Source organism: Chrysemys picta, chromosome 14 (genome assembly GCF_011386835.1).
Source record: "Chrysemys picta bellii isolate R12L10 chromosome 14, ASM1138683v2, whole genome shotgun sequence".
Taxonomy (NCBI): domain Eukaryota; kingdom Metazoa; phylum Chordata; order Testudines; family Emydidae; genus Chrysemys; species Chrysemys picta.
The window spans coordinates 13,365,165-13,391,244 of NC_088804.1; the positions used below are offsets into that span (position 1 = coordinate 13,365,165).

Here is a 26,080-nt window from a genome sequence, read left to right on the forward strand (position 1 = left end):
TGATTTCAAAATACATCAGCCTGTTGTTAATCAAATGCTATCCCCCTATTGTTTAGTTAGTTAGCTGCTGATGACACTTTCTTACCAAGGTGGTGTAGGAGGGGAATAGGCGGCTGGATATTTGTAACTAGACATGACTGCTTGACTCATCTTTTCACATTCCATTCAGCTCGCGCGCACACACACACACACACACACAAACACACACACAGCAACTAGGCCCATGTAAAATAATTTTGCTTTAAAGCAGCCAAGGACACTCTGACCCGCAGGCGCACACCTTCTACAGTTCCTGCTGCTTCTTGCCTTTTAACGCCACGGAAGCATCTCTGCCCGGACATGAATGGAACTACTGTCGTTGGAGACTGTGGGTCAAATTCATCCCTGAGGAAACTCCACTTCAATGGAGATAAGCCAAGGCTGAATTTGTCCGTCTGTCTAATAGGTGACCGCAGCAGTTCAGCGGCCCTCTTGATAGGCAATTCTGTATTTTAACACTACTCAGATTATTACACTTTACAGTAAAAATATTTGTTAGAAGGCTGCAGGAATAAAAAGAGTATATACCAAGCACCAGGTCCCCAGGAAACATTTCAGCTGAAAACAATGAGACAGCAGAAGTAGGAAAGAGGAGAGATTTAGTTTGTCTCTCAAAATCCACTGATTATTATAATAATTACAACTCCAATTTATTTTCCCCATTACAAATAATTCCTTACAAATTAGAAATCAATACACCTCTATTTACTAGCAATTTCCCTACAGGCAAGCACAGCTTCTGCCTCCAGCAAAATAAGCACTGATAGATAACACATAAAAATCAAAACAGTCATCAAGAACAACCCCAATCTTAAGAAAAAATCAGAAATGTATTCTGTATTATATGTATACGTCCACCAGCCACCAACATGCTATACGAGACGCAAGCCTTAACCACTACTCTTCCCATCAACGTTCTCTCCTTTTTGAACCCAAATCTAGTTTTCTATTATAGGTACTCATATGCATGTGCGTGCGCGCACACCCAGAGTCTTGCACAGCTCAAGAAATGCTCCATTTGCTAGCCCCTCAGCAATCCAAACAACAGTAAAACGTACACAGTAGAAAAAACAAACATTTCACAATAAACTAAGGGTTTTTTAAGTATTAAAGTATTGCGTTCTCTTTCATAGCAACAAAACAGTTGCCCTTGAACAAGGAGAAAGGCTCCAGTTAGTTAACACCAGTATAAAGAAGAGCACACAGTTGGAGTGTATTCCATTCCAGTGTGCTCTCTCAGGAGTACATGGTCAGCTGCAGCCACTCTTGAATGTTCATGTTCACCAGGCCGTCTCCATCTTGGTCCAGGGATTTGAAGGCACGGAACATGCCATCCAGTCGCACCAAGCAGCTGATGAAGTTATTGAAATCCATGCTCCCATTTTCATCGGCGTATCTGCGAATGATCATCTGGTAGAGCTGTTCGTTCAGCTGGAACCCTGCAGCCTTGAAGGCATCTGGCAGCTGAGCACTCCCAAGAATTCCTGACTGGTCGGAGTAGTGTTCTTTGTACACGCACTGCCACTTCTTGATGTTGTTCCACAGGTATTTAAACTCCTCAAAGCCCAGCTTGCCGGTTGTGTCACTGTCCATGACTGACACCATGCTCCGGCATGTGTCCAGGCTGAAGCCCTCTGTCTTCAGGTTTTTATGTCTGGCCACCACCTTGTTCAGAATGTCCATCAACTCGGTGGCGCACACTTCCATGTCATCTCCGGCCAGCTGGACAAAGAGTCGGCGGAACTGACGGATCTCCTCACTCTCGCCGGCTTCCACATTCATGAAGTGGCTGCGAGGAGCTGGGGGTGGTTCTGGGGTGTACTGAGCTGCTACCTCACTGATAATGTTGACGAGTCCTCCAACGAGTCCTCCAAGATTCCCTCTTCCTTGTCCACCTCCTGCTAAAAGACCTCCCAGGCCTCTTGCAAGGCCCCCTCCACCACTGCTCCCGCCACCAAGCAAGGCTTGAGCGAGGAACATGGTGAATGGTTTACAGAGAATTAACCAGATGAGAGCTGAAAATCCTGCAGCCTCTGAGAGCAGTAATGGAGTCTGAGCTGGGTGTGAGCAAAATACATATTATCTGTCTGAAGTATTAGTATTCCCCATGCCCAGGCACGTCTGATGCATTTGCCTGAATTCCATCAGCTCCCTGCAGCCACCCTCTGCTTTTGACAAGTTATAAAGTATTTCTCTCTCCAAATGCTTGCTTTTTATTTTACAGATCAGATTTGTTTTAGCTGACGTGAAACCATTTTAGGGTAAAACTGAGGGGTTGAAAACCATACAGCAAAAATTTCAAAATGTCCTTGGTGGTCCTTTGAGCAATGCAACATTAGAAAGGACCACAGCCAAGGTTAGACGACTTCTAACTTAACTTCCCAAGGAGATCTGCTCAGTTTACCATGGTTGTATCTGTCCCTGCATTGTCCTCTCCAATGTCTTTACCTTTGTTGGAGTTCAGAAATTAAAATAACTTGTTTGTCCAAATAGGTGCAGCGTTGCTAGCAACAATACAAGATTGCCTAACCAGCCATGCCAATGGGTCTCAACCTCCCACTTATGGTGATGGCCACAGCCTAACGGTCAGGATAGTTCCGTTTCATTTTTTGTCTGTAGCCTCTCTGCTAAGACTGAACAAGAATCAGGTCTGATGGGGGTTTCTATATCACGGGCCCCTGTCGACTCATTTTACTATCTGAGATTTTGATGGCCTTTTGGTGGCTACAAATTTGGGTGAGGCTTAAGTCAGTGACCTGGAGCTGAGAGTTCCCATAACTCGTTAACCTTCCTTCCCCAAAGAGCTGCGTTCTTGAGTGCAAGTTGAGTATTTTGAAATTAAATAAATAAATAAATAAAAAGCAGGCAGGAAGAACAAGGTATTGATGAGACGCTCGAACCAGACTTACAAGAGCATCAGCAGTAAACTTGCTATCCTGTCAAAGACCTGGGATTTTAAGCGTAACTGATTTCATTTGGGGCAAGTGGATAGAATTTTCAGTGAAACTAAACATCTCAACTACTCTACTGCGGTGTAGGACCCTGCTACATGGAGCCATACCGTAATCTGGTAATCAGCACCACACTGTAAGCATGGAGAGTGATCCTCAAATGACAACAGTTTACTCAGCATACGGGAATGTCCCAGCTTGGGGAAAAGTAGGGCCTTAGCCAATAGTTTCCTAGAGAGGGACACTATGGTCATTACTGAACAGCTGGGATTAAATACGGTCTATGGCGATGAAATGTTCACATATGCCTGTAGGTCAGGCACTTTCAATACAGTCAGCGTTTTAAACAGAAGAAGAAGAAATTGGACCCTTCATTTTCTGCTGATGAATTCGTTCAAACCTGAAGAATCTCAAAACAAGTTTTATCAGTGCTATATGGCACAATTCCTTGACAGGGAAGTTTACTAAAAGCAGGACCAGGAAAAACATGCAGAGTTTGTGAAACTCACAAAATAAAACATGAACAACAGATCCTTGCTGCCAGGGCCGGCTTTAGGACTTGCGGGGCCCGATTAGAAAGACCCACCGCTGAAATGCCGCCGAAAACAGCGGCAGCGACTGAGCTACCGCCAAAGATAGCGGCGGCAATTTGGCGGCAGCTCAATCGGTTGCCGCTGTTTCCAGCGGCACTTCAGCGGAGGGTCCTTCCTTGGCAGCAGTTGTCTTCCGGGGCCTTACTTGCGGGGCCCCTCTTCCGGATGCTGCGAGGCCTGATTCACAGGAATCAGGGGAATCAGCCTAACGCCGGCCCTGCTTGCAGGATACCATGCTGATTGTACATAGCACACAGTGCATAAATGGCAACCTTTCAAAGTACAGCATGTTTCCACAAGCACGAAGTGCACTCGTATTACATGTACTGGGCTCCCTCAGTTACCTGCAGCCTTACAATCCTGTCAGTAGGATTTTGGTTGGCAATTTACTCCTTTTGTGAGCTGGATTTATGCTTGCAAATATCTTTAGGGAAAATGATTCTTAAGACAATGTTACTAAGACACCTTATTTCAATCAGTGCCATAAATCCTTACCCTATCGAAGAGTAGGAACAGCTCTTTGAGAACATCTGAGACAGGCAGCTTCAAGTGCTCGGCAAACTCCTCCATTCCAATTCTTCCCCCTTTGGAGGCATTTGCAATAGCAGCAAACGTATTCAGTTGATCTCGGATAGGATCCCATTTTAGACTATAAAAATCAGAGGAAGACATAATTAACTTCTGTGTAGCAGGGCTCAAGAGAGATGGAGTTTTAGTAGCAAGAGAATGATTGCAGTTTCCACAGCAGAAAACTGGATAGCGTGGAGTATGTAGTACACTGAAAAGGCTGTGCTTTCAATATGCGATATTTCATACTGAATCAGCATTTAAAAACCCCTGAAAACTATTTTTTTTAAACTAAAACTAATTCTGTGCTTAGGTATCTCAGCACTCACTGCACAGAAGATGAAAGTTTTCAGAAGCATAGGCAACATCTGGCAACAGAACTAAAGACAACATTTCACTGCCTTAAATTTGAATCCAGCCGTCACTGTTTCATGTCACAGCATTAGCTCCCACATGGGAGAGGGCACCTTCTAGCTCTGCAACTAAGCCGCTGGCTGAGTAATGATACTGATGCACCCCAGAACGCATCTCATTGTCAGGAGAAGTGACAACACCCTATCCCCAACACAGAGGAAGCGTGGTCCCGTGATTTGGGTAGTAGACGGCACTTGGGAGATGCAGATTCAACTTCCAGCTCTGGTACAAATTTCCTGTGTGACTCTGGAGCAGTCACTTGGGCTCTCTGTGCCTCAGCATCCCAACTGTGAAATGGGGATAAAAGTACTTCCCTATCTCACAGGGCTGCTGTGAGGATAAATACATTAAAGATTGTGAGGTGCTCAGATACTACTGTTGCAGAGGGCTATAGAACTACAATAGACAGATTCTTACTTCCTCACACAGGCGCATAGTCCAAGCCATAATTTAATCCCTGCAGGCTTTTCCATCTCTAATTTCTAGAGAGACTATATTACTTTTCAAATCCTAAAATACATTACGCAAGATCAAATAATCAACCAGGCAATTTGTCCTTTGTTCATAGAATCATAGAACTGGAAGGGACCTAGAGAGGTCATCTAGTCCAGTCCTCTGCACTCATGGCAGGACTAAGTATTATCTAGACCAGGGGTCGGCAACGTTTGGCACGCGGCTCGCCAGGGTAAGCACCCTAGCGGGCCAGGCCAGTTTATTTACCTGCTGACGCGGCAGGTTCGACCGATCGCAGCCCCCACTGGCCGCGGTTCACCGTCCCGGGCCAATGGGGGCGGCGGGAAGCCGCGGCCAGCACATCCCTTGCCTGCGCCTAATGTCCAACCTAAACCTCCCTTACTGCAATTTAAGCCCACTGTTTCTTGTCCTATCCTCAGAGGTTAAGAAGAACAATTCTTTTCCTTCCTCCTTGTAACAACCTTTTATGTACTTCAAAACTGTTATCATGTCCCCTCTCAGTCTTCTCTTCCCCAGACTAAACAAACCCAATTTTTTCAATCTTCTGTAATAAATCATGTTTTCTAGATCTTTAATCATTTTTTTGTTGCTCTTCTCTGGACTTTCTCCAATTTGTCCACATCCTTCCTGAAATGTGGCATCCAGAACTGGACACAGTATTCCAGTTGAGGCCTAATCAGCACAGAGTAGAGCAGAAGAACTACTTCTCGTGTCTTGCTTACAACACTCCTGCTTATACATCCCAGAATGATGTTCGCTTTTTTGGCAACAGTGTTACATTTTAGCTTATACTAGCTTATTTAGCTTGTGGTCCACTATGACCCCCAGATCCCTTTCCGCAGTACTCCTTCCTAGGTAGTCACTTCCCATTTTGTATGTGTGCAACTGATTGTTCCTTTCTAAGTGGAGTACGTTGATTTGTCCCTATTGAATTTCATCCTATTTACTTCAGACCAATATTACTGTTTCTGGAGAACACGACACAATGTCTTGTGCAGCTCTAAAGTCATTAAAGACCTCTGAATAGCAAAACCTCTCTCACTTCAGTTTCTTGCTGATTTTAGTAAACTCCACCAGCCCTGCTTCCATGGGCAAGGTCAGCTGTCCTGCTGAAATCATAAGTCTGCAGTCTTCAAAAGTATGGTCTGTAACTGGCACATTCAAAGCCCTGAAATGAAGTAGAAAGACAAACATCTTAACAAAGGGATTTTTGAATCTTACTCCCCCGCCCCCTCCCCCCAACCTTCCTCGGTGCTGGTCTCAAAGGTGATACATAAACAGCCAAGATGAGAATTTATCCTTGCACCACTTAAGCGGTTAGTATAGCTGCTGGGTCAAATTCTGTTCATAGTTATGCCAGTGCAAATCCACAGTCATTACACTGGAGTCAAGCCAATTGTTTGAGATTTACACTGTTGGAACAGAGCAGAATTAGGCCCGTTAACCATAGTAGAGAAAACTGAATCTGTGCACTTATGTCTTGTCATGCAAATGATTACCCCAGCTTTACACTGATTAAATGCATTATAGTGGAGCACAGAACAATTAACTTATTACTAGTCAGTAATAATTAGCCAATTAGGAACTGTCTAGTTACAGAGGCTTTTACACCTTATACAATTAATTTAGAGATTCGAATACGAAACCTTGGACTCAGGTGAATCATGGCTTTGTCAATCACTCCCTGAAATATTTCAGATCCCTAAAACAGTTCAAAATATATTTGAACCAGTGCCCAGGATATATAAGAACAGTTCTTGGTAAGCGCTTGAGAATTTTTTTTATATGGATACATACGTTGCCATGGTATTACGGACTCTGTTGGCAAAAAGATTAGGATCCTTTTTCTCTTCCTCAGTAGGAACATGGACAGGTAGAAACTGAAAAATATAATTTATTCAGTAAATCTGCATAGCCATTAACTTATTACTGATAGGGTTTTGCATCATAAAGGGGAAAAAATATCAGTCAGGCAATTAAGTAATCAGCCACTAGAGGTCACCATAGCCCTAGAAATAGCTCAGTTTTTTTTTTTTTTAAACTTACCCAAACAAAACACTACACAGCAGATTATTTGTCAATTTGTTCCACGGCTGCTACACGTTGGTTTGGTCTGTTGTAGCTGCTTTAATATGAAATCCAAAACTAAAGAGGCAAATCGCCTAAATACACAGTTCTTCATAAAATTAGGGTTGAGCTCCAGTATTTAGGCCTCAGGGACTCATAGACTTTAAGGTCAGAAGGGACCATTATGATCATCTGGTCTGACCCCCTGCACGCTGCAGGCCATAAAACCATCCCCGCCCCTTCCCTGGACTCTGCTGCTGAAGTCCCCAATCCTGTTATTAGTGACCTCAATCGGCAGAGACCCTCCTGCTAGAGATCCCTGCCCCATGCTGCGGACTGCGGGACTGTACACACACTTTTAAAACGCAATGCCCTAAATACCTCGGTACCTAGTACTATATTACAACTTAAATTCAGTCTGTACTAAGGCTAATCTGTTGAAAACATATTGATGTTACAGCTAAATTGTAGAACGTTGAGGACTGGTATTCTATATCTTGTTGTTGGAAAACGGCAGATGCCCCAACAATAGTGACATGGAGAAATAAATGATTGGAAATCTTCCAATGGAAAAAATATAAAATGGTTTTATTTTCATATAAAAGATAAATGGTTTTATTTCAGGATTAAGATAATTTTATAATATATGTTTGCTATTTTTGGAATTTGAACAAAAGAAATACACAGATAAGATAATAAGAGGCTGACCAAACACAAATGAATCTTGCAAAGATCTTTTTTTTTTTTAAATATTTGTGTGGAGAGTTCATATTTGTCAATAATGATAAAATAAAAAGTTAAATTTGTCAAAACATCATTATAGAACTATCCATTCTTCTGCTCTTTTTCTGTAACAACTGGAGATCAACAAGAGTTAGATTAAAAATTGTGTTCTTTCTTAGGGTCAAGTTTTGTCTTCTGAACCACAGCACTCAGAAATAGGTAATAAATAGTGAGACTGAGACTTAAGCTATTAGACATATTTGGGTGATAGAAAATTTCCAAAAGATGGGTTCTGGACCCCAAAATGGGAATTACTAGCAAAAGACCTGAAGTCAGTTGTATGCTGCTATTTGAAACAGTTGAGTCTTTATCCACTTTGGGGGCATAAATCCATTAAATTTATTAATATGATTTAACCAATTTGAAGCTGACTGTTTAAAGACTTACAACTAATTCAGAGATCCAAATGCAAAATCTGTTTCTTAGGAAAAACAGGTGGTGTGCAGATATCCCTGAAATATCTTGTGTCCCCAAAATACTGAGTAGATTTATTATGAAATTATAAGAAGGGTTATTGCATTGGAGTAATTTACTGGAAAAGAAGCATTCTCAATTATATTCAACTTTCTAAATCAATGGGGCATCACCAAAAGGTGAGGACTTGGTAACTTAGTTTACAAAGTACATTTTGAATTATTAGCACATCATAATAAATGTGCATAATTCTACTACCACAATAAAAGTCAGTCTTTATTCTGAGACATCAAATAAAGAGAAAAAATAACGAGTGAATTTGCATCAGTGTGAAAATAATGTCTTTCTTGTTATTAAAAAATCTATGTTTACTGTTAAGGATTTCCATAAATGCGGTGTTTGCATCTGTGATTCTTTATAACATGTCGACAAAGGAGCACAAAGAAAATGGGCTTGGCTTGTGTAAATATAGTTGACTTCCGTATAAAACAAACAGGCAAAAGTTCATTTTCAAAGCAATGTGGTGGGAAAGGGATGCAGAACTCCTGTTTAATTCAGTGTGCTGTTTGCACACAGCCCTGTATATTAATTTAGTAATTTGCTATATAATGGTTGCTGTATCTGTTACTCATTTGTAATATATTGTATGTACTTTCTGTATAAACACAGCCCTAACAGTCAGTTTTCTTTTGCAGTGTGGCGAGCCCTCTCCTTCCTGGTGCCTGCGTGCAGTATGCACTGGCTTACTGCCTGTGAGCATGTCTTTTCAAGTGGCTGTAACAACCAACCACTTACTCCCAACTAAAAGAGTGCTCTCAAACAGCAGGTGGTCAAGTGGCAGAGGTCTGCGTTTCTGGCACTGAAGGTCCTAGAACTGATCCCTGAGGATCACTACGCACTCACTTTGTTCTGAGTCTGATACCCCACCCTGCCCATTATTAAGTTAACTCCTCCTCCTCCACATGTCTTGAGTGAAACAGTGGTTAACTCTCTTGGGCTAGCGAAGCAAAGCACTGACATCCTCTGCAGTCACAGTTATTCACACTATGCATAATCCCTGGCTGCAGGCACTTGCGTAGGATGAAGTCAAAACACATTTGAACAATCCAAAAAATGTGAACCCTAGACATGATTAATCTATGTAAGCCTGCCGTTTGTGTCTCAGGTGCTGGTATGAAAGAGCAAGCTTACTCTTCACCAGCTGAGACTACACCTCTACCTCCTCCAAAGGCAATGGTGATGATGTTTGAGACTCACTGCATGGGACTTGCCCATAACCATACACACTCTGGAGAAGGACTTGATTTAATTTTTCCCATCCTGTGACTGGGGCTAGCACAACTACTTTCCAGCTGACGATGAATAAGTACTCTCTTCTAGTCAGAAATTCCTGAGTATTGCAGAGGGAAATTCCAGCCCTGCAAGATAAAATCCTTTTAAACTCACTCAAGTAATGAAAATATCTCCCTGACCTATTTTTGGCCTGCTCCCTCCCTCCCTATGCTATTCACCGTGTATATCTTTTGCAATAAGTCTGCCTATCAGATTCTCAGCTTAACTGTCTCACGTCCAATATATACAATTCATTGGGATATGTTCATGATATGTTCTTAAAATGCAACTGGTACATTGCTGTGCATCTCTGTACAGAAACATATAGAAGCTCATGGTGAGGTCTAATTTATTTTAATTAATTTATTAATTCAATTTATTTCTCTCCGCTGGGGGAGATGTATATTAGTGAAATACTTCATGTCTAATTTTTATAATTTTAGAATTTGAGGGCAGATTTGTTTTATTACGGGTGCACTTGCATTAAATTCTGAGACAGCAAGAGTCCTTTTAAAAAAAAATACACAGAACAGTGTTAACTATTTTCTTTCTCTACATGTCTAATAAAGACATTTATTCAAATGAGTTACAGGTATGCTGTATTTTCTTTTGCATTACACAGCAATTCATGCATATTAATACCAACAAGGAAACTTGCTAACACACATCAATTACTTGGAGACCCATGGCTAAGTCTTAAATTTTGAAAATAAACAAACAGAGATGGCATTGTATTCCATCCAAATCAACTTTGTTCTTCTATTTAACAGGTATAATTTAGCTTATTAATATATCAGGAAGTACTAACAAATATTGTAAGTGCTGTGTAGAATCCTTTGCCAAAGTAATTTAGCTGTAGTGAGATAGCCCCTCACTAGTACGCTTGGTTAGTAAGTCTTTGCTGGGAAGTGAGTGATCCATTTTTGTGTTCATTAAGATCTGAGACGTGCATATATTTTTCTCTCTCTTATCAGATACACCTGTTTGTACTGTACACATTAATAAAGTTAAGAGTAAGCAATAAGATAACAGGTTCACTAAACAAGGCACACTCTTTTTTGAGAATGAAAACACTCCGTTTAATCACTGAATTCCTTAAAAGTATTTCGCTCTGAGCTGTAGGGAACTATTACTGTAAACATGTTACACAGATCACATGGCAACTGCCCTGTGATGTAACTCAGTATAGATCAGTGGTTCCCAAACTGGGGTTCGTGAAATATATCAGGGGGTTCTCAGAAAAAAATTCTGTACTGGCAGACAGAGCCATCCCTAGGGACGTGGGCGCTATCTGTGGGGGCCGGCAGCCCGAGCCCCGTAACCATGACTTCCTGGCACAACACGTTTAAGCTTTGTTGTAGTTGTGCATTGTTTGCCTGGACTGCTCAAGACCCGAATGCTTGTGGGAGGAACTCTTTATTGAGTTGGCTTCTTAAATACTTTCATGCTGTTTCACGTCTGGTACTCCTTGATGAAACATGTAGGAGGCTAAATCGAAGTGATATGAGCTACAAAAGTGAAATCTTGGAAGAGTGTTGCCGTTTTCATAATGTAATATAATTTATCATTACATTATAAATCTTATGTAATAATAACTAGTGTGTAATAAGCGTGTCATTAAAAAAACCCAAGTTATTTCCAATATCACTGCTTCTATAATTTATGCTCAGATAAGGGAGAAAATCCATGGAAATATTCATTTTTAGGAGGGGGTTCATGAGATTTGATATTTTAGTGAAAGGGGTTCATGAGCTGTTAAAGTTTGGGAACCACTGGTATAGATATCATTCTACTGCCCTCCAGGGTGGGCTGCGGTGAGGGAGAACAAGTTACTTTGTAATTCAATCTGTTCAGTCTTTACAAGCATAGTGAGTCAAATGTTTGTGAACAATGGTATTTATTAGTGATTTTATAACAAATACCCTTTCGACCACTTCCACATATGGGCTCTTGTCAAGAGACATGTCAACACGGGCAGCAGATTAAAAGCTGTATCCACCATGTTTCCCCGTAGGGTGAGCTAATCTATTAAGACACGAACTGCACTTATTGCCAAAAGACATTTCTTTTCTGTTAGATATTGATAAAAAATACAGGAACAGTATGTTTATCAAAAAAATCCAAACTTAATAACGTTTCTCCAATTCTTACCTCAACTTCTACCCTCGTTAATGGCTGGCAAAAAGTCATCACACAAAGTTCTTTGCTAGGGAGGGGGAAAAAGATTTTTTTTTTTAAGTAACAATCTACTTTCAGCTGACTTGCAAATACCATCTGTTAACATTTTTTCAGTCTCTGTTATTTCTGACAATCTCTATATGCCCTGAGCTGAACCTTCTTGAGATGCTGCCTTAGGTTTTCTTCTTCATAGGGCTGGTTCCTGCTCCTATTAAAGTTAAAGGCATTTTAGCGGTATTTATGCTGCAAGCTCTTCAGAGCAGAGAACGTGTTACACTTTCTAGTGCCATATGCATTTACAGCACTACATGTGTAGTTATCACACACACATTCATCATGCTTTATATAAAGTCAAGAGAGTTCACATCTTGCTAGCAATTTTTATTTTTTTAAACAAGGCTGAAGATGCATTGGGGGACACGGCGAATAATGACTGGATGCCTTTCTGGAAGATACTCAAACCCAAGCTGTTTGGCTCATTACAGGAGTAACTGGTCTGTGTCATGCAGGAAGTCAAGTTAGATCTAACAGTTCCTTCTGCACTTAATCTATGACTTTATAAGAGGTGAAGTTTAGTGGCTTGGCAAACAGGAAATCCTGAGTTTTAGCCTTGCCTCTGGCTCTTACACCCTGTATGAACTTAATCTCTGTGTGTTTGTTCTCCCATATGAAAAGTGAGGCTAATACCTATTGGCCTCCTCCCAGGATCAGAGGAAGGATTGGTTAAGCTTTTACAGGTATGTGGATTTTGCATGTTTCCAGTACCATCTAAATGCTAACTATTATTATAACAAGAAACTACCAGTGCTCTTTGGGTCTTGAATGCTTTAAAAGGCTGTATGAAGTTTTAACATGGGGGAAGTTGGGAAATGAGGTATGGTTAACCACTTCCACATTTGACTGCAAAAGTGTTCATTCTGTTAGCACTTTCAAGCTGAAAGAGAGAAGCATTTACTTGTAACCTTAAATAAAGGCAAATCCTACAGACAACTTCATTCTGTTTGGCAAGAGTTTTCTGAGAAGGCCGGGGATAGAGAAGAGGTGGTGGAGTGGGAGGGCCAGCTGGACTTTTCTCATGAATTTTAACAGATGACTTAAAATTATAAAACAGTCTTAGGCACTTGTCCCACAGGTTAAAAGAGTGACACAAAAGGAGTGAGTGAAAACAGAATGGGGGCAGACAGGTTTCAGGGAGGGGCCAAGTGTTCTACCAAATGCGATGCCAGCGCTGCAAGATGCAATTGATTAGCTCTTTTATTAGACCTTCCTGCACTATTTCCAGATTGCGAAACAAGGGAGACATTATTCAGGATATCATGAAATTTCATTCAAGGGCCTACAGAGTCTAATCACCCCTTCGCCTCTGCTCTCATTTCCTGCTACTCTTCCCCGTTCACCCCCACCCCTGCTTTTCCCCAGTCTTCTTCCCTTCATCCTCTCCCCTCAAAGTCTGCTTCAGCCATGTATCCCCCAGGCTTGATTCACCAGTGCTCATATCTACTCTGGCAAATCTTAAATTCTTAGGTCACATCCTAGTAATCATAAGGGTTTATGCCAGCAAGAGAAGTGAGAGCAACTAATAGAGGAACCCAGTAGGGGAAGCAGAAGAAAGAGTCTAGCTTACATATAGCTAGACATTCTCCCATAGACTCTGGTTTACTAATTGGCCCCCATGGAGGGAGTTATTTTTTTTACGCTATTATCAGTCTAAAGAGGTTTCCTTTCTAGTTTAAAAACTGAGATCATATTTGAGTAAGGAGTGCAGCTTTAAAAGGTTTGATTACATTTTCAGTTATTCAAGTATTAAATCTAGGTTTTCAGTTTTATCTCTGTGCTTACACCCACCTATGCCATTTCACATTGTCCTTTTACACAAGAAAGTGTAATATCCTATTAAAACGAAGAGTCCGGTGGCACCCTAAAGACTAACAGATTTATTTGAGCATAAGCTTTCGTGGGTAAAAACCCACTTCTTCAGATGCAGGGAGTGGAGATTACAGATGCAAGCATAAATATACTGACACATGAAGAGAAGGGAGTTACCTTACAAGTGGAGAACCAGTGTTAACAAAGCCAATTCAGTCAAGGTGGATGTGGTCCACTCCCAATAACTGATGAGGAGGTAACTCCCTTCTCTTCATATGTCAGTATATTTATGCCTGCATCTGTAATTTTCACTCCATGCATCTGAAGAAGTGGGGTTTTTTACCCACGAAAACTTATGCTCAAATAAATCTGTTAGTCTTTAAGGTGCCATCGGACTTCTCATTGTTTTTGTGGATACAGACTAACACGGCTACCCCCTGATACTTAATATCCTATTAGTTTATCATCATGTTCCTTTTAAAACTCCCTCTCTCCAATATATTTTTATTAACATTTATACATAGTCATTTACTTATGCTATTGTTAAATAAGTTCTGGGATCTTCCATATGTATTGTGTAATTGTGTGTCCAGATATGCAATTCTGGCAGATCCCATTACCACCCATTTATTTCCAGCATTTTCTTTTAAATGTATTTAGAAAATTATTTTCTAGCATCATCCCTTCCTAGGACACGTGAAATAATTGGCTTAAGAAATGGCTTGATGGATATGGTCTAATTACAAGGATCTAGTATAATTTTGTACAGAACAAATGCTCTGGAACAAAGGAAAAGCACACGGTTTATGTCTACATTAGTCAAACTGAATGGGGAGGAAGATTTTGAGGATTCAGTTCTTGAAGTCCCTTTGCAGACTGCCTGTTTACAATATCCCAATCTTCTCACCTATTTCTCTGATAAATTTGACCCCGATACTTTTCATTAATCTTAATATTTCTAGTGTGCCCATGTCTGTGATATCCAAGGTGTCACTTTTCAAATGCAACTTCTTTCTTAAGGCAAGAAAAATAGGGCTGAGCCCTGAATCAGGAGCCAGGAAGAGGAAAAGATAACATATGTAGCTGGGAGTCACATGAATGGAAAAGTGGTTCAGAAATTGAGTCTCAAGTGATCTGCATGAAAGTGAAATGTCTGTTTTATTGTGCTTGAATATGGTTCTTAAGTTTATGGGCAAGAAAAGGCAGTTTCTTGAGTGACTCAAGACACTGGAGTATCAGAGGGGTAGCCGTATTAGTCTGGATCTGTAAAAAGCAACGGAGAGACCTATGGCACCTTTAAGACTAACAGATGTATTGGAGCATAAGCTTTCGTGGGTGAATGCCCACTTCGTTGGATGCATCCGACGAAGTGGGTGTTCACCCACGAAAGCTTATGCTCCAATACATCTGTTAGTCTTAAAGGTGCCACAGGACTCTCTGTTGCTTTTTTCAAGACACTTGAGATAATACACACCCATCCACAGTATTTATTATTTTTATTACCATAGCATCTAAGTAATAAACTAAGAAACTAAAAAATTAGCTCTGTGCAATAAGGCTCATGTAATAATCACACACATTCAAAGCCTATAAAAAAAATCTACATTCCATCCTTCCACCAGCAAATCCAGTATGCGATATATGAACAAGAACAAGGATTTTCCCAGGACCAACTCACACTGTAGGCAGTGGTTGTTTGGGACTATTGAAATAAAAAAATAAAAATAAAATAAAAATAAAAATAAAAAAATCAGGCCACTTGCTTAGGAGTGCTTATAAGCACCTATTTTTGAAAACCTTAGCCTTAAATCTTAGCTGCTATTAAGAAAATTCTACTTTCTCTACTTGACTTTCAAAAAAGAAATCTTTCTTATCATGTACAAGTTGTCTGAATGGAATTTTATAGAACAAGTGTCCAGGTTGGACAAAATATTAGAGGAAAGTCCTTTATTAGCAACGAGAAGAACTAGATCATCAACTGCTAAGACTACATCAAACTTGTAAATACTGGAATCGACCAATGACACTGAGGACATCATGACTAAAATGCTCCTAAAACATACTTAAGAATAGTTCTCCTTGATTATTTCATGTAAATATATTTGAACTGAAAAAAAATTCTATACTACACAATGTTTCTACTGAGGTTTTATAAATAAAATATATGGCGTCAAATATTTAAGCTTTAATATGCTCGGTTGCATGAGCACAATTTGGAATCACTTATTAGAAAGCCACCTTCGTTAAGCTATTGCCCTTTGTTGGTCTCTGAGGGTCTCTCTCGAAGAGTTTTCACTGACTATTAGTATCTGAAATGGAAAATCTCTCTTCATTGGAATCTCCTAAAGCTAAAGGCACTCTTGTTTCATTGTGCAAGATGAAAAGTACTGTAAGAGTCTGTATATAGAAAGACTGTCTCTCTGTATCTGATGAAGGAGAGGAAGAGATGTTTGCTATGTCCTGGCCTCTTTTTATCTACTGTATCTTGGGCTGAAACTTCAAGTCAGATAGAGAAATGAGTATGCTGGAGGTTAAAATGACACTAAAGAAAGATAAAAATCAAGCAAATTGCTGATGCCTGTGATTTTTCAGTAGTGACAGTCCAAAAGGAAAAGGAAACAAAAACGTTAAGAATTTCACTTCCATGTCTGCTTTACTGTAGCATGTGAAAAAAGCAAAAGCCAGGAGAAGACTAACCAAATCAACTTTTGACAATATGCACAGTTACTTAACGGCAACATTTGCCTCTTCTAGAACAGTTATTATTCTGGTGTTACTAGCAACCAGAAAATCCAGAACTGAACTTTTTTACTATCTGTGGGAACCATCCTGATCTAGCTACAATGCAAAAGTCCGTAAGCAGTCAAGCCTTAGAATATTCCTTAGGCACTCTACTGCGGGGGCAGAAGCTTTGCATTTATAAAATTTAATGCTAGAATAACTGGAAATAATTATTTGGGAATGTTACGAACGCAATGCACCTGCAGCTCCACATACAATAGGGCTCGGTTTTCTTCCACTTTTACCCTTTGCACACCAGTTTAAAACTCTTGACTTCACTGGAGTTACTCTGGATTGATACCAATATAAGCAAGGGGATCCTCAGGGTGATATAACTGGGAAATGACAGATCCTTACAGGACAGAAAAATAAAACAAGTACAAAACTTGCTGCCATAATAATACCTGGCTCTTATATAGTGCTTTTTATCAGTAGGTCTCAAAGCTCTTTACAAAGGAAGTTAGTATCATTATCCCCTTTTTAATAGATGGGGAGACTGAGGCACACAGAGATGACGTAATTTGCCCAAGGCCATCCAGCAAACCAGTGGCAGGGTCAGGAACAGACCCAGGTGTCTTGAATACCAGTTTAGTGTTCTATCTACTAAGAGATTAAACATTGGAGCATGTCACATAATGTCAGTATGATCCCCAACTACGTTCCATCAGAAGAACAAATCAAGAAATGTGTTCCTATGGATTTAACAGGGCTGGTTTGGTCATTGCCAGTGTATTTATTAATGGGAGAAGTTCCTGTATGTTGTTTTTAATAGGGTTAGAAAACTTACAATGAATAGCCTTGCCATGTCCAGGTCACAGTATCCTAAAGAAAAACAGAAATGTATGACAAGTCAAACAAGAGGGGAGAACAGACACGATACAACAGAAAATTATAAGCATACAATTGGGTGAAGCAGAGGATGTTTTACTGTCCTATAAAAAATGTTAATGTGTCTGGAATCCATAGCCTTATAAATATTTTCACCAGCAGCTGCATTTCCATAGTATGGAAAATGAAACAGAGAAAAGATTAAACCCATGCATTAGTTTGCCCAGGCAGTTTTGTACTGACTGATGTTTTACATCATCTAGATTCTTACTGAGCTCCCATTAAAAGACTTCACTGCGAGCTGACACTAGCCCTATAAAAGGCACTAATTATAATCTACTCCTTGTCTTCCAGGAAGAACAGCTTTACACTGTGGTTTGGTAGTTCTGCTTGAGATTGCAGCATTAGCTGTGTCACAAAGTCATGCTAGGGTATACCTGGTCTTTCCTATTGCCTTCTTTAAAAAGTGATGCCTTCCATTTATGCAAAACCAATCTTTCTTTTCCTGCTTCACTCCAGTGTTTTAAAGTTAACCTACAAAGGATACCAAAAGGGGGAGGGAGGGAGTTGAGGGGCTTGTGCTACTTTAGGGCCTGAAAGGATGGGTTGGTTTGTTTGGTTTAATTAAGAAACAAATTCTGTTTGTTTTTCCCATCACAGAAATGTTAGCAATGTGAAGTCTGATCTTCTGTGGTTTTGTTGGAGGACCAGTGGGAGGCACTAAGCTCTTATCTCCCTGAAGGAAGGGACAAGAATGTGGAATGTTCAACAAATGTTTCATTTATTCAGAAATATTAGTCACCGAGGTCAAACAGTTGTTATTTTAACAGTCGGATGAAGATTATCTTCTCCCACTTAACAGTGCTACTTTTACTCCTTTAGCATGCGTGATGTCATCATTTACACGAAACTCTCCAGTCATCAAAGAATCTTCCAGCCTAGACTGGAAATTGAAGCTAGACAAATTCAGACTGGACATAAGGTGTAAATTTTTGACAGGGCGGGTAATTAACCATCAGAACAATTTACCAAGGGTTGTGGTGGACTTTCCATCACTGACATTTTTTAAATCAAGATTGGAGGTTTTCTAAAAGATCTACTCTAGGAATTATTTTGGGGAAGTTCTATGGCCTGCGATATATAGGAGAACACACTAGATAATCAGTATGGGCCCTTCTGGCCTTGGAATCTATGAATCTAGACAACATCTGAATTTTTAGTGTAGAAACATATAGAAAATTAAAAAACAAAAACAAAAAACCCCAAAGTATCTTTCAGGCCTTCTTTACACAGCACAAAGAAGCTAAAGGAAGGCACGAGCCTGTATTTTTTCCCTTTTCCCAATCATCTTGTATAGAATCACACCGGGGATAATCACAGCTTAGTTGAAATGATTTGTTTAAATTGTTGTTGCAGGCTGTTCCTTTCTTCCTACGATCACATCTGTACTGAGCATGATTAGAAAGAAAAGGAGCCCGAAACAGAAACAAAATGTGGTGCACATTTACCCTAGTTCTTATAAACAGTGGATGACTAGACCGTAGATTAAAATTTACCAAAACCATGCTCTGAAGTGTCCCTAGCCTCTGTTTGCCAGAAGCTGGGAATGGGCAACAGGGGATGGATCACTTGATGATTACCTGTTCTGTTCATTCCCTCTGGGGCACCTGGCATTGGCCACTGTGGGAAGACAGGATACTGGGCAAGATGGATCATTGGTCTGACCCAGTATATCCATTCTTATGTACCTTTGTAAACCCAAGAAAGGCTAATGTACCTATAGTATTTCACTTTTTAACTCTAAAGCTGCTTAATACATTTACAAACTTCCCATACATAAGGACACAGATTTACCCTATTAATATTTTATGGACAAGATTGCTAATTTATACCTTATTCTCAACACCCTGAATTTACTGACCGCCTCACTAAACTGCTTTTTATACTTTTAGCTTCCTCCTCCAACTTCCGTACAATGACTGTTGTTTTTAAGGTCATTTCCTCTTTATAAATGATCTGGTGGTTTTTTAAGTTTTAAAACTCTCTATCTAGTATTAATCTTTTGATTAGTTACTTCCATCCATAGATGTCAAAGTGCTTTACAAGAGTGTAAATATCATTATCCCTATGTTACAGGTGAGCAGGCTAAGGCAAGGCAAGATGTAGTTACATTCAGCATACCAGTGGCAAAGGCAGGAATAGAATCCAGGTCTCTGACTTGCTGGCCATCCCCCAACCACTACTAGCCCGTGCTGCCTCCCTTTATTGACACTGACATCAGCACTGTTCTAACTCCAGCTGACCATACTGCGGTCACAAATTCTTTAGGAGAAATACAAGTTAATACAATTCTAGTCTGACAGGTTGTATGAGACTAGTCACTCCGTCAAGAACCAAGACAGGTCTCTCTTACCTGTAAGAGGCTTGAAAAGGTTTGCTACAGAAAATGGGGAAGCTGCAGCAAAAGGAACCATCCATGACTCAGATCTCATGATAGTCTCGATACAAAGAAGGAAGGTCTTCCCCCTTTCCCCCCCCCCCCCAATACCATCCTCACTGCCTGCCCCTTCCTGCCTATTGCCCTTAGAATAATCAGACTCAGCCTGGGATATAAAAAGTCAGGCTGGGTTCTTTTTGCCTCTTCCACCATCATCAATTAATAAAGATTCTACAACTGGAATGCAGCTGAGTTCCACTGGTGCTGCATGAAGAAGACCAGACCTGCTCAATCTCTTACAGCTGTATTGGCTCCACAGGAATAGAAAGATATCCCATCTCCTAGAACTGGAAGGGACCTTGAAAGGTCATAGAGTCCAGCCCCCTGCCTTCACTAGCAGGACCAAGTACTGATTTTGCCCCAGATCCCCAAGTGGCCCCGTCAAGGATTGAACTCACAACCCTGGGTTTAACAGGCCAATGCTCAAACCACTGAGCTATCCCTCCCCCCAATGTTTGTTGGATGTTTGTTGTCAAAGTTCACTGTATCTATACTGTTCCAGTATTAAGCCAGGGGCTAACAAAAGTGTCCCACAAGTAAACAGTCAAAGGAGCATTTATATTATAGATGGAGGCAACATTTTTACATCACTTGATCAAAGCCACTTATGTATTTAAAGCATTCTCCAGTAAAATAGCCGCAACAATCACCTTATGGTATCACAGAGTTTCATGTATACCTCTACCCCGATATAACGTGGTCCTCGGGAGACAAAAATCCCTACCCTGTTATATCGGGGTAGCAGCGGCAGGGCTCCAGCGGTGATTTAAAAGGCCTGGGGCTCCCCGCAGCAGCTGGAGCCCTGGGCCCTTTAAAGCCCCGCCCAAGCCCCGCTGCCGCAGCCCCAGGATTACCGCGCTATATGTGAACCCGTGTTATATCGGGTCGCGTTATATCAGGGTAGAGGTGTATTTGAAATAAGACTTTGTCTACCTCTGTATGCCAGAGAAGTTACTATAGAAAATACGCTTGTAAGAAGGTACAAACTGATTCAAAATAACAAGGTCTGACTATATGTTCAATTGGGCCTTTTTGCCTGTTTTTTCCCTTTTGAAACTGTTTGCCAAAGCTTGTTGTGATAAAATACTGGAATCTTAACAGAAGAGGGGAACACCAGCAGAATTTTTGATGTACTTTGGGGAAATCTGAGATTCAAGAGGCAGACGCCCTGGCTTGGCAGGAAACTTCCAACTTCCGCTATAATCAAACTACTTTTGCTTACTGTTTTACTTCAGCTACATCTAAAACTAAATAGCCCCACTAGCAGGGTTTTCACAGCCAGAATAGCAGCAGTCCAATTTTGATGCTAAAAAGACCTGGCTTCTTACATTAGCTCTCAAATGCTACATAAGTGATTCCCATTCCTGGGTCTCTGAAGGAGGATTCTGCTTTGAAACACTGTGGGAATGAATTGGGTACCTGATCAATTGTGTATGGAACAATACGACTAGAGGAATCAAGGAACACAAACATATTTGGACAGCCTTGTGAACAGATATGGCAATTTCCTGCAATATCCTGGAGAAACATGATAGGATGAAGTTAAACCTTACTCATATTCTTAAACTTGATTCGGTATTTCATTGTATTACAAATGCAAACACTGATGTAGTATTTTGGGATTGTATGTATCGTCTCTGGGGTCGAGACATGATTCATGTAAAGCATGGGAAATGTTAGGGGCTTTGAAGGACTATTTGAAACAATTTGAACTTTTAAAGTTAAGTGAGTTTCCAGGAAATCTCTAGGAGGAAGTATACATGCAAATGTGCCCCCTTCAGTTATGCAAGAACTCAGCGTTTTGAAGCTTCGCCCTGAGGAGGACACCCATGGTCTACAAATTACCTATTCCCAGATCAAAGACCCAAACTGCACACAGCAATTCATGGGGTGCTTGTTTCGAGCTAACAGTGGCTATGAACTTGTGACCACAGCAAACCCTTTGGTGAGGTCTGAAAGACTGTTTACCTGCCAGAGCCCTTGCTGGAGCGGAGGTGATCTCTGGTAAGCGTATTAGCAGGGGTGTAGGTTCTTTTATTGTTTTCAAGATACTTTCTCTGTAATACTTTCACCTTAAAGGTGCTTGCTTAGGAAGAGCTGGGTGGTAACTTAACTGTGGGCAATTATGCTGCTTATAGCCTCTGAGGAAGGAAGGCAGTGCAGGCCTGCTGAGGCAATCTGCCTTGCTGGGGAATTCACAGTGTAGGCAGGGATCTGTGCAGCCTGGAAATACCCAGGACAGGAATGAGAGAGATGCGTGTCTCTGCCCAAGAGATGATGGTTGCGGAGCAGGAATCCTGAGAATGGGTGCTCTTGCTGGACCATGAAGGGGGAATACAGATGCAGGTGCCCTGAACTGTGACAAGTCTCACTAAATAGGTAAAGAAAATATAACTTCATATGTCCCAGCTATCAACCCACTCAATGTTGGTCCAACACACTGAGCTGTATTTATAGATGTTTCACACAAAAGCTACTGCAAAGAAAGTTTGGATACGCTGCATGCTACCACAACTGATCAAGATTCTGATGACTACTGCAATCTACACATCCTTAAATTCAGAACTAAAACCATGCATTGCATACGCTGCATCATCAAAACTATTGCAAGGATAAGCAGATTTTCAAGATTACTTCTGCTTATCATGAAAAATGATAAAAATGCCTTTTAAATGTGTGACAAGACAAAAAAAATTCATATGAATAATCAACCATAGTTTTTCTTCATTACTATACCTTGCAACACTTATTTTATCAGCCTATTTTCCAGAGACAGATTCTAGACAAAAACAAAAAGATGTACTCTATAGGTTTTAAACTGTTTAATTATTATTAGGATTTTTACTGTGGGCCCCAAATCGTAGCCGAGCAGCCAGCTGTGCAAGGCACTGTACAAACACAAGGGGAAAAAAAGATAGACCCTATCCCGAGGAGTTTACAAGCTAAGTAATAACTTATTGCTGACTTGTGAAAGCAAAAACTTGCCAGCTGCTTTATACTATGTTATTTCACTCTTTACATTCATCTAAGTATCCCCTCTATAAGTTCCTGCACTTAATAGAAGACACTGCTAATAATGAGTTGACATTATCCAAGAAAAAGTTAGCAGTTTTTAAGAAAGACTTCTATGTGATGTCTTATAAGCATTCAATTGACTTTTTTTACTGTCAAATTCCACAACAGAAATGTTGGTGTGCTACTTGTGTGGTACTTTCTCTAGTGGGGAAAACAATTTCTGTCATCTTCCCTGTGCGCAGTAACTTCTGTCTCCCACCTGGAATTTCTCCCCCTTCCTGCTGCAACATTTAATTGTGCACCCTTCCTTTCCTCCAAACAAAGCTACCAAAAATGATTTTCCAATCTTATTATTCTTCATAATAAAAAAAAATATTGTGAACTACACTGAGCCTTTCCCCTTAACTTAATTTGAACCTACACACTATGTTGCAATGGGCATGTAAAGAAACGTTTGCAACTTCCCTGTGGAAGTCAGCTGAAGGACATCTTTCTAAATCCTGTTGCAGTAGTAAAATTACATTCATGTCTAGCATTGTAATCATATGCTTCACTACTTAATTGCATGGGAAGAAGGATTAGAAAGAGAAAGTGCGGGGAAGATAGTTCATCTAATGCTCTCTCCCAATGCAGGTGTGGTTCCCATTGTGGTAAATGGGAGAAACAGCATCAGAGGAGAGTACTGACATCTAAGGGCAAGTCTACACTATAGTGCTAAACTGGCACAGCTACACCGCTGTAGCGTGTCTGGTGAAGATGCGCTATGCCGACAGAAGAGCGCTCTCCCCTCAGAATAATTACTCCACCTTGGCAGGAAGCGGAGGCTATGTCGGCAGGAGAACGTCTCCCACCGACATAGTGCCAGCATATATAGCGCAAAACTTGTGTCACTCGGGGAGGGGCTTTTTCACGCCCCTGAGCGACGCAAGTTAGATCGACTTAAGCGGTAGCGTAGACCTGCCCTAAAAGAGACAGGACACAAGTGATCCCACTCCCCAGCCCCCACCTCAAAATGTTTGATGCTTCTGGTGGTGGTGGGGAGAGGGGGAGGGGAGGCGCACAGGCAGCAAGAAAACAACAAGAATGTACTAGCCTACACCTCTGAAAGTTAGGTATATTGCAGCAGTCATAAATTAAGCCTCCGGGAAGAAGAGCGCATAACCCACACCACAAATACAAGCATATCTATTGCAGCTTAATTAATTATAATAATTAAGAGCATTAAATGTCTGCCTTGGGGCCTTTTGAGTTTACTCAGGGAGAAGAATTGCTCTAACAGCTACAAAAACTTGGAAAGATCGGGTGGCGGAGAGTAGAAGTAAAACTGAATCAAAAGTCCCCAAATTCCCATATGCTAAATGTTTGCAGCTGCCTGCTTGTAAGGAATGAATTTACTTTAATTTTCAATTAGTTGTGAGAGGTGATGAGAAAAATATATTTCGTTATATGTTTATTTAAGACTGGGGTGATATCCTGGCCCCACTAAAGTCCATGGCAAAACTTTCATTGATTTTAATAGGGCCAGGATTTTACCCAAGTCCAATATAGGCCCACTGAAGTCAACTGGAACCTTTCCAGTAAACTTTGGATCAGGATCTAATTGTATTCAGGAGGCCAAGACTTCAGTCAGCTTACTTCCAATCTGATGTAAAACATTTAGCTTTGTAAATATTAAAGGACTTTGTTCTTCCTTCAGTACTCACTCCTGTTGACTTTTGCCACCTTGCCATTGGGGTCTGATGCAGCCACTGCACTGGTGGCATTCTTTTATATGGGACAATTCGGGGGGGGGAATGAAAGGGTGGGTTGTTTTTTTTTTTTTTATTAAAACACAGACGTAGGAGTGAAGAGACCAGAATTCTATTCCCAGCTCTGCTACTCACCCCCTCTGGGACCTTGGACAAATTGTCTCAGTTTCTTCATCTGTAAACTAGGGGTAACATTTACCCTACCTTCCTCACACATGCGCTGTGAAGGGAAATTCATTAATATATGTACGTTACTTGAGTTTCTTGGATGCAGTGCAAACTATTATTCTTATGTACATGTGAAAGCAGTGGCAGTGCGTTTTGCAGAGGAAGTAGTTGTAAATGGGAATTACATACATGCATCGGGGGTTAAAAATATTCCTCAAGTTTATCTGCCATGTAAGTATTTCAGCAGGATGGAACCAGATGTGCAATCAAGGACAATTCTTAAAATTCCATGCACTCCTAATAAAAAGTGTTGCTGAGAGGCCTTGCACTATCTTTATTTGTGGCCTTCTAGTAATTATCTTATTAAACTATTTCAAAGGTTGTTTCTCTTAATGGATCACATTTGTTTTCTTAAGGGCCCCACAACATTACTGTGAAAGATACATAACCAGAAGTTGGCATGCAGCTTTACAGAACACCAATAAAACATGGTTTCTGTCTCAAAGCTAATCAAGTTATGACATATTACAATTAATTTAAACTAGTGTGAAACAACAAAAAGGAAAGCAGAGTTTATTATTCTAAATAATTTAATTATGCCGGCGGCATAACATAACTACACTGGAGGAGGACATAAGCATTTCTTATGGTAAATGTATTTGTATTTGATTTCCAATTGCATATATACTAGAATATGGAAAGTGTATTAAAGACATCTGGGTTGTTGTTTTCAATTTTTTACAAGACATTGCAAAACCAAATACTAATACTGAAGCACTGAACAGGACATTTCCAAAGCACATGCTACACAGGCTGCTTCGATAGTAGGAAGAATGCAGTAAGCTCATGTGGATTAGGAAAATTTGTGTAAAAGTATGACAAGCCACGACAAAGCACTCCCCAAACAATACGAGCAGACTTAGTTTGAGGGAACTGCTTCCATGTTGCTTGCAGTCAATCAAAGGGAACCCGTTGTACTGTTACAAATTTGCTTTTCACACCTAGTAAACAAAATATAGCAAGAGTGCTCTTAAAGTAGCATTTAATTTCTTAAGCACTTTCTATTGTATTACAACGGTAGGCCCTCAATCTTCAGTGTAATCTTGGTGCAGCCATGAGTAGAAGTCGAAGCAACCTTTCTTCCCCCAAAATCCTAGGATAGCTCCTCCCAGTCTGGCCACACTAAGAAGGAAGAGGAAAGATGCAGTAGAGCCAGCTACGCTAGCTTTGCATCACTAGAGGATTTCCCTGTGTCAGGGGAATTCTCAGCCAACCCTTTAAGGCAAAGCAGCTGGGGCCTCTAGAAATGCATGTAAACTTGTCAATGGACTGCCGAGTACCTGGGTGTCTTAAGAAGAAAGCTAG

The 26,080-nt window shown here is 40.6% G+C and overlaps 2 protein-coding genes across 3 annotated transcripts in view; both read right to left on the reverse strand.

Annotated features, from left to right (window-relative positions):
* Positions 1-26,080, reverse strand: part of LPCAT2 (lysophosphatidylcholine acyltransferase 2) — a 54,657-nt gene that overhangs the window by 9,055 nt on the left and 19,522 nt on the right. For both annotated transcript variants that reach the window (XM_005289777.4, XM_005289778.4), the window contains exons 7-11: positions 17,247-17,281; positions 11,786-11,840; positions 6,836-6,918; positions 6,081-6,206; positions 4,079-4,232 (exon numbers count right to left, since the gene is read on the reverse strand). In XM_005289777.4, coding sequence (XP_005289834.1) covers positions 4,079-4,232; positions 6,081-6,206; positions 6,836-6,918; positions 11,786-11,840; positions 17,247-17,281 — 453 coding nt within the window. The remainder of the gene's footprint in view (positions 1-4,078; positions 4,233-6,080; positions 6,207-6,835; positions 6,919-11,785; positions 11,841-17,246; positions 17,282-26,080) is intronic.
* On the reverse strand, positions 540-2,142 carry CAPNS2 (calpain small subunit 2). Its single transcript, XM_005289776.4, has one exon. The coding sequence runs from the start codon at positions 2,017-2,019 to the stop codon at positions 1,276-1,278; it is 744 nt and encodes a 247-aa protein (XP_005289833.1). The 5' UTR covers positions 2,020-2,142; the 3' UTR covers positions 540-1,275.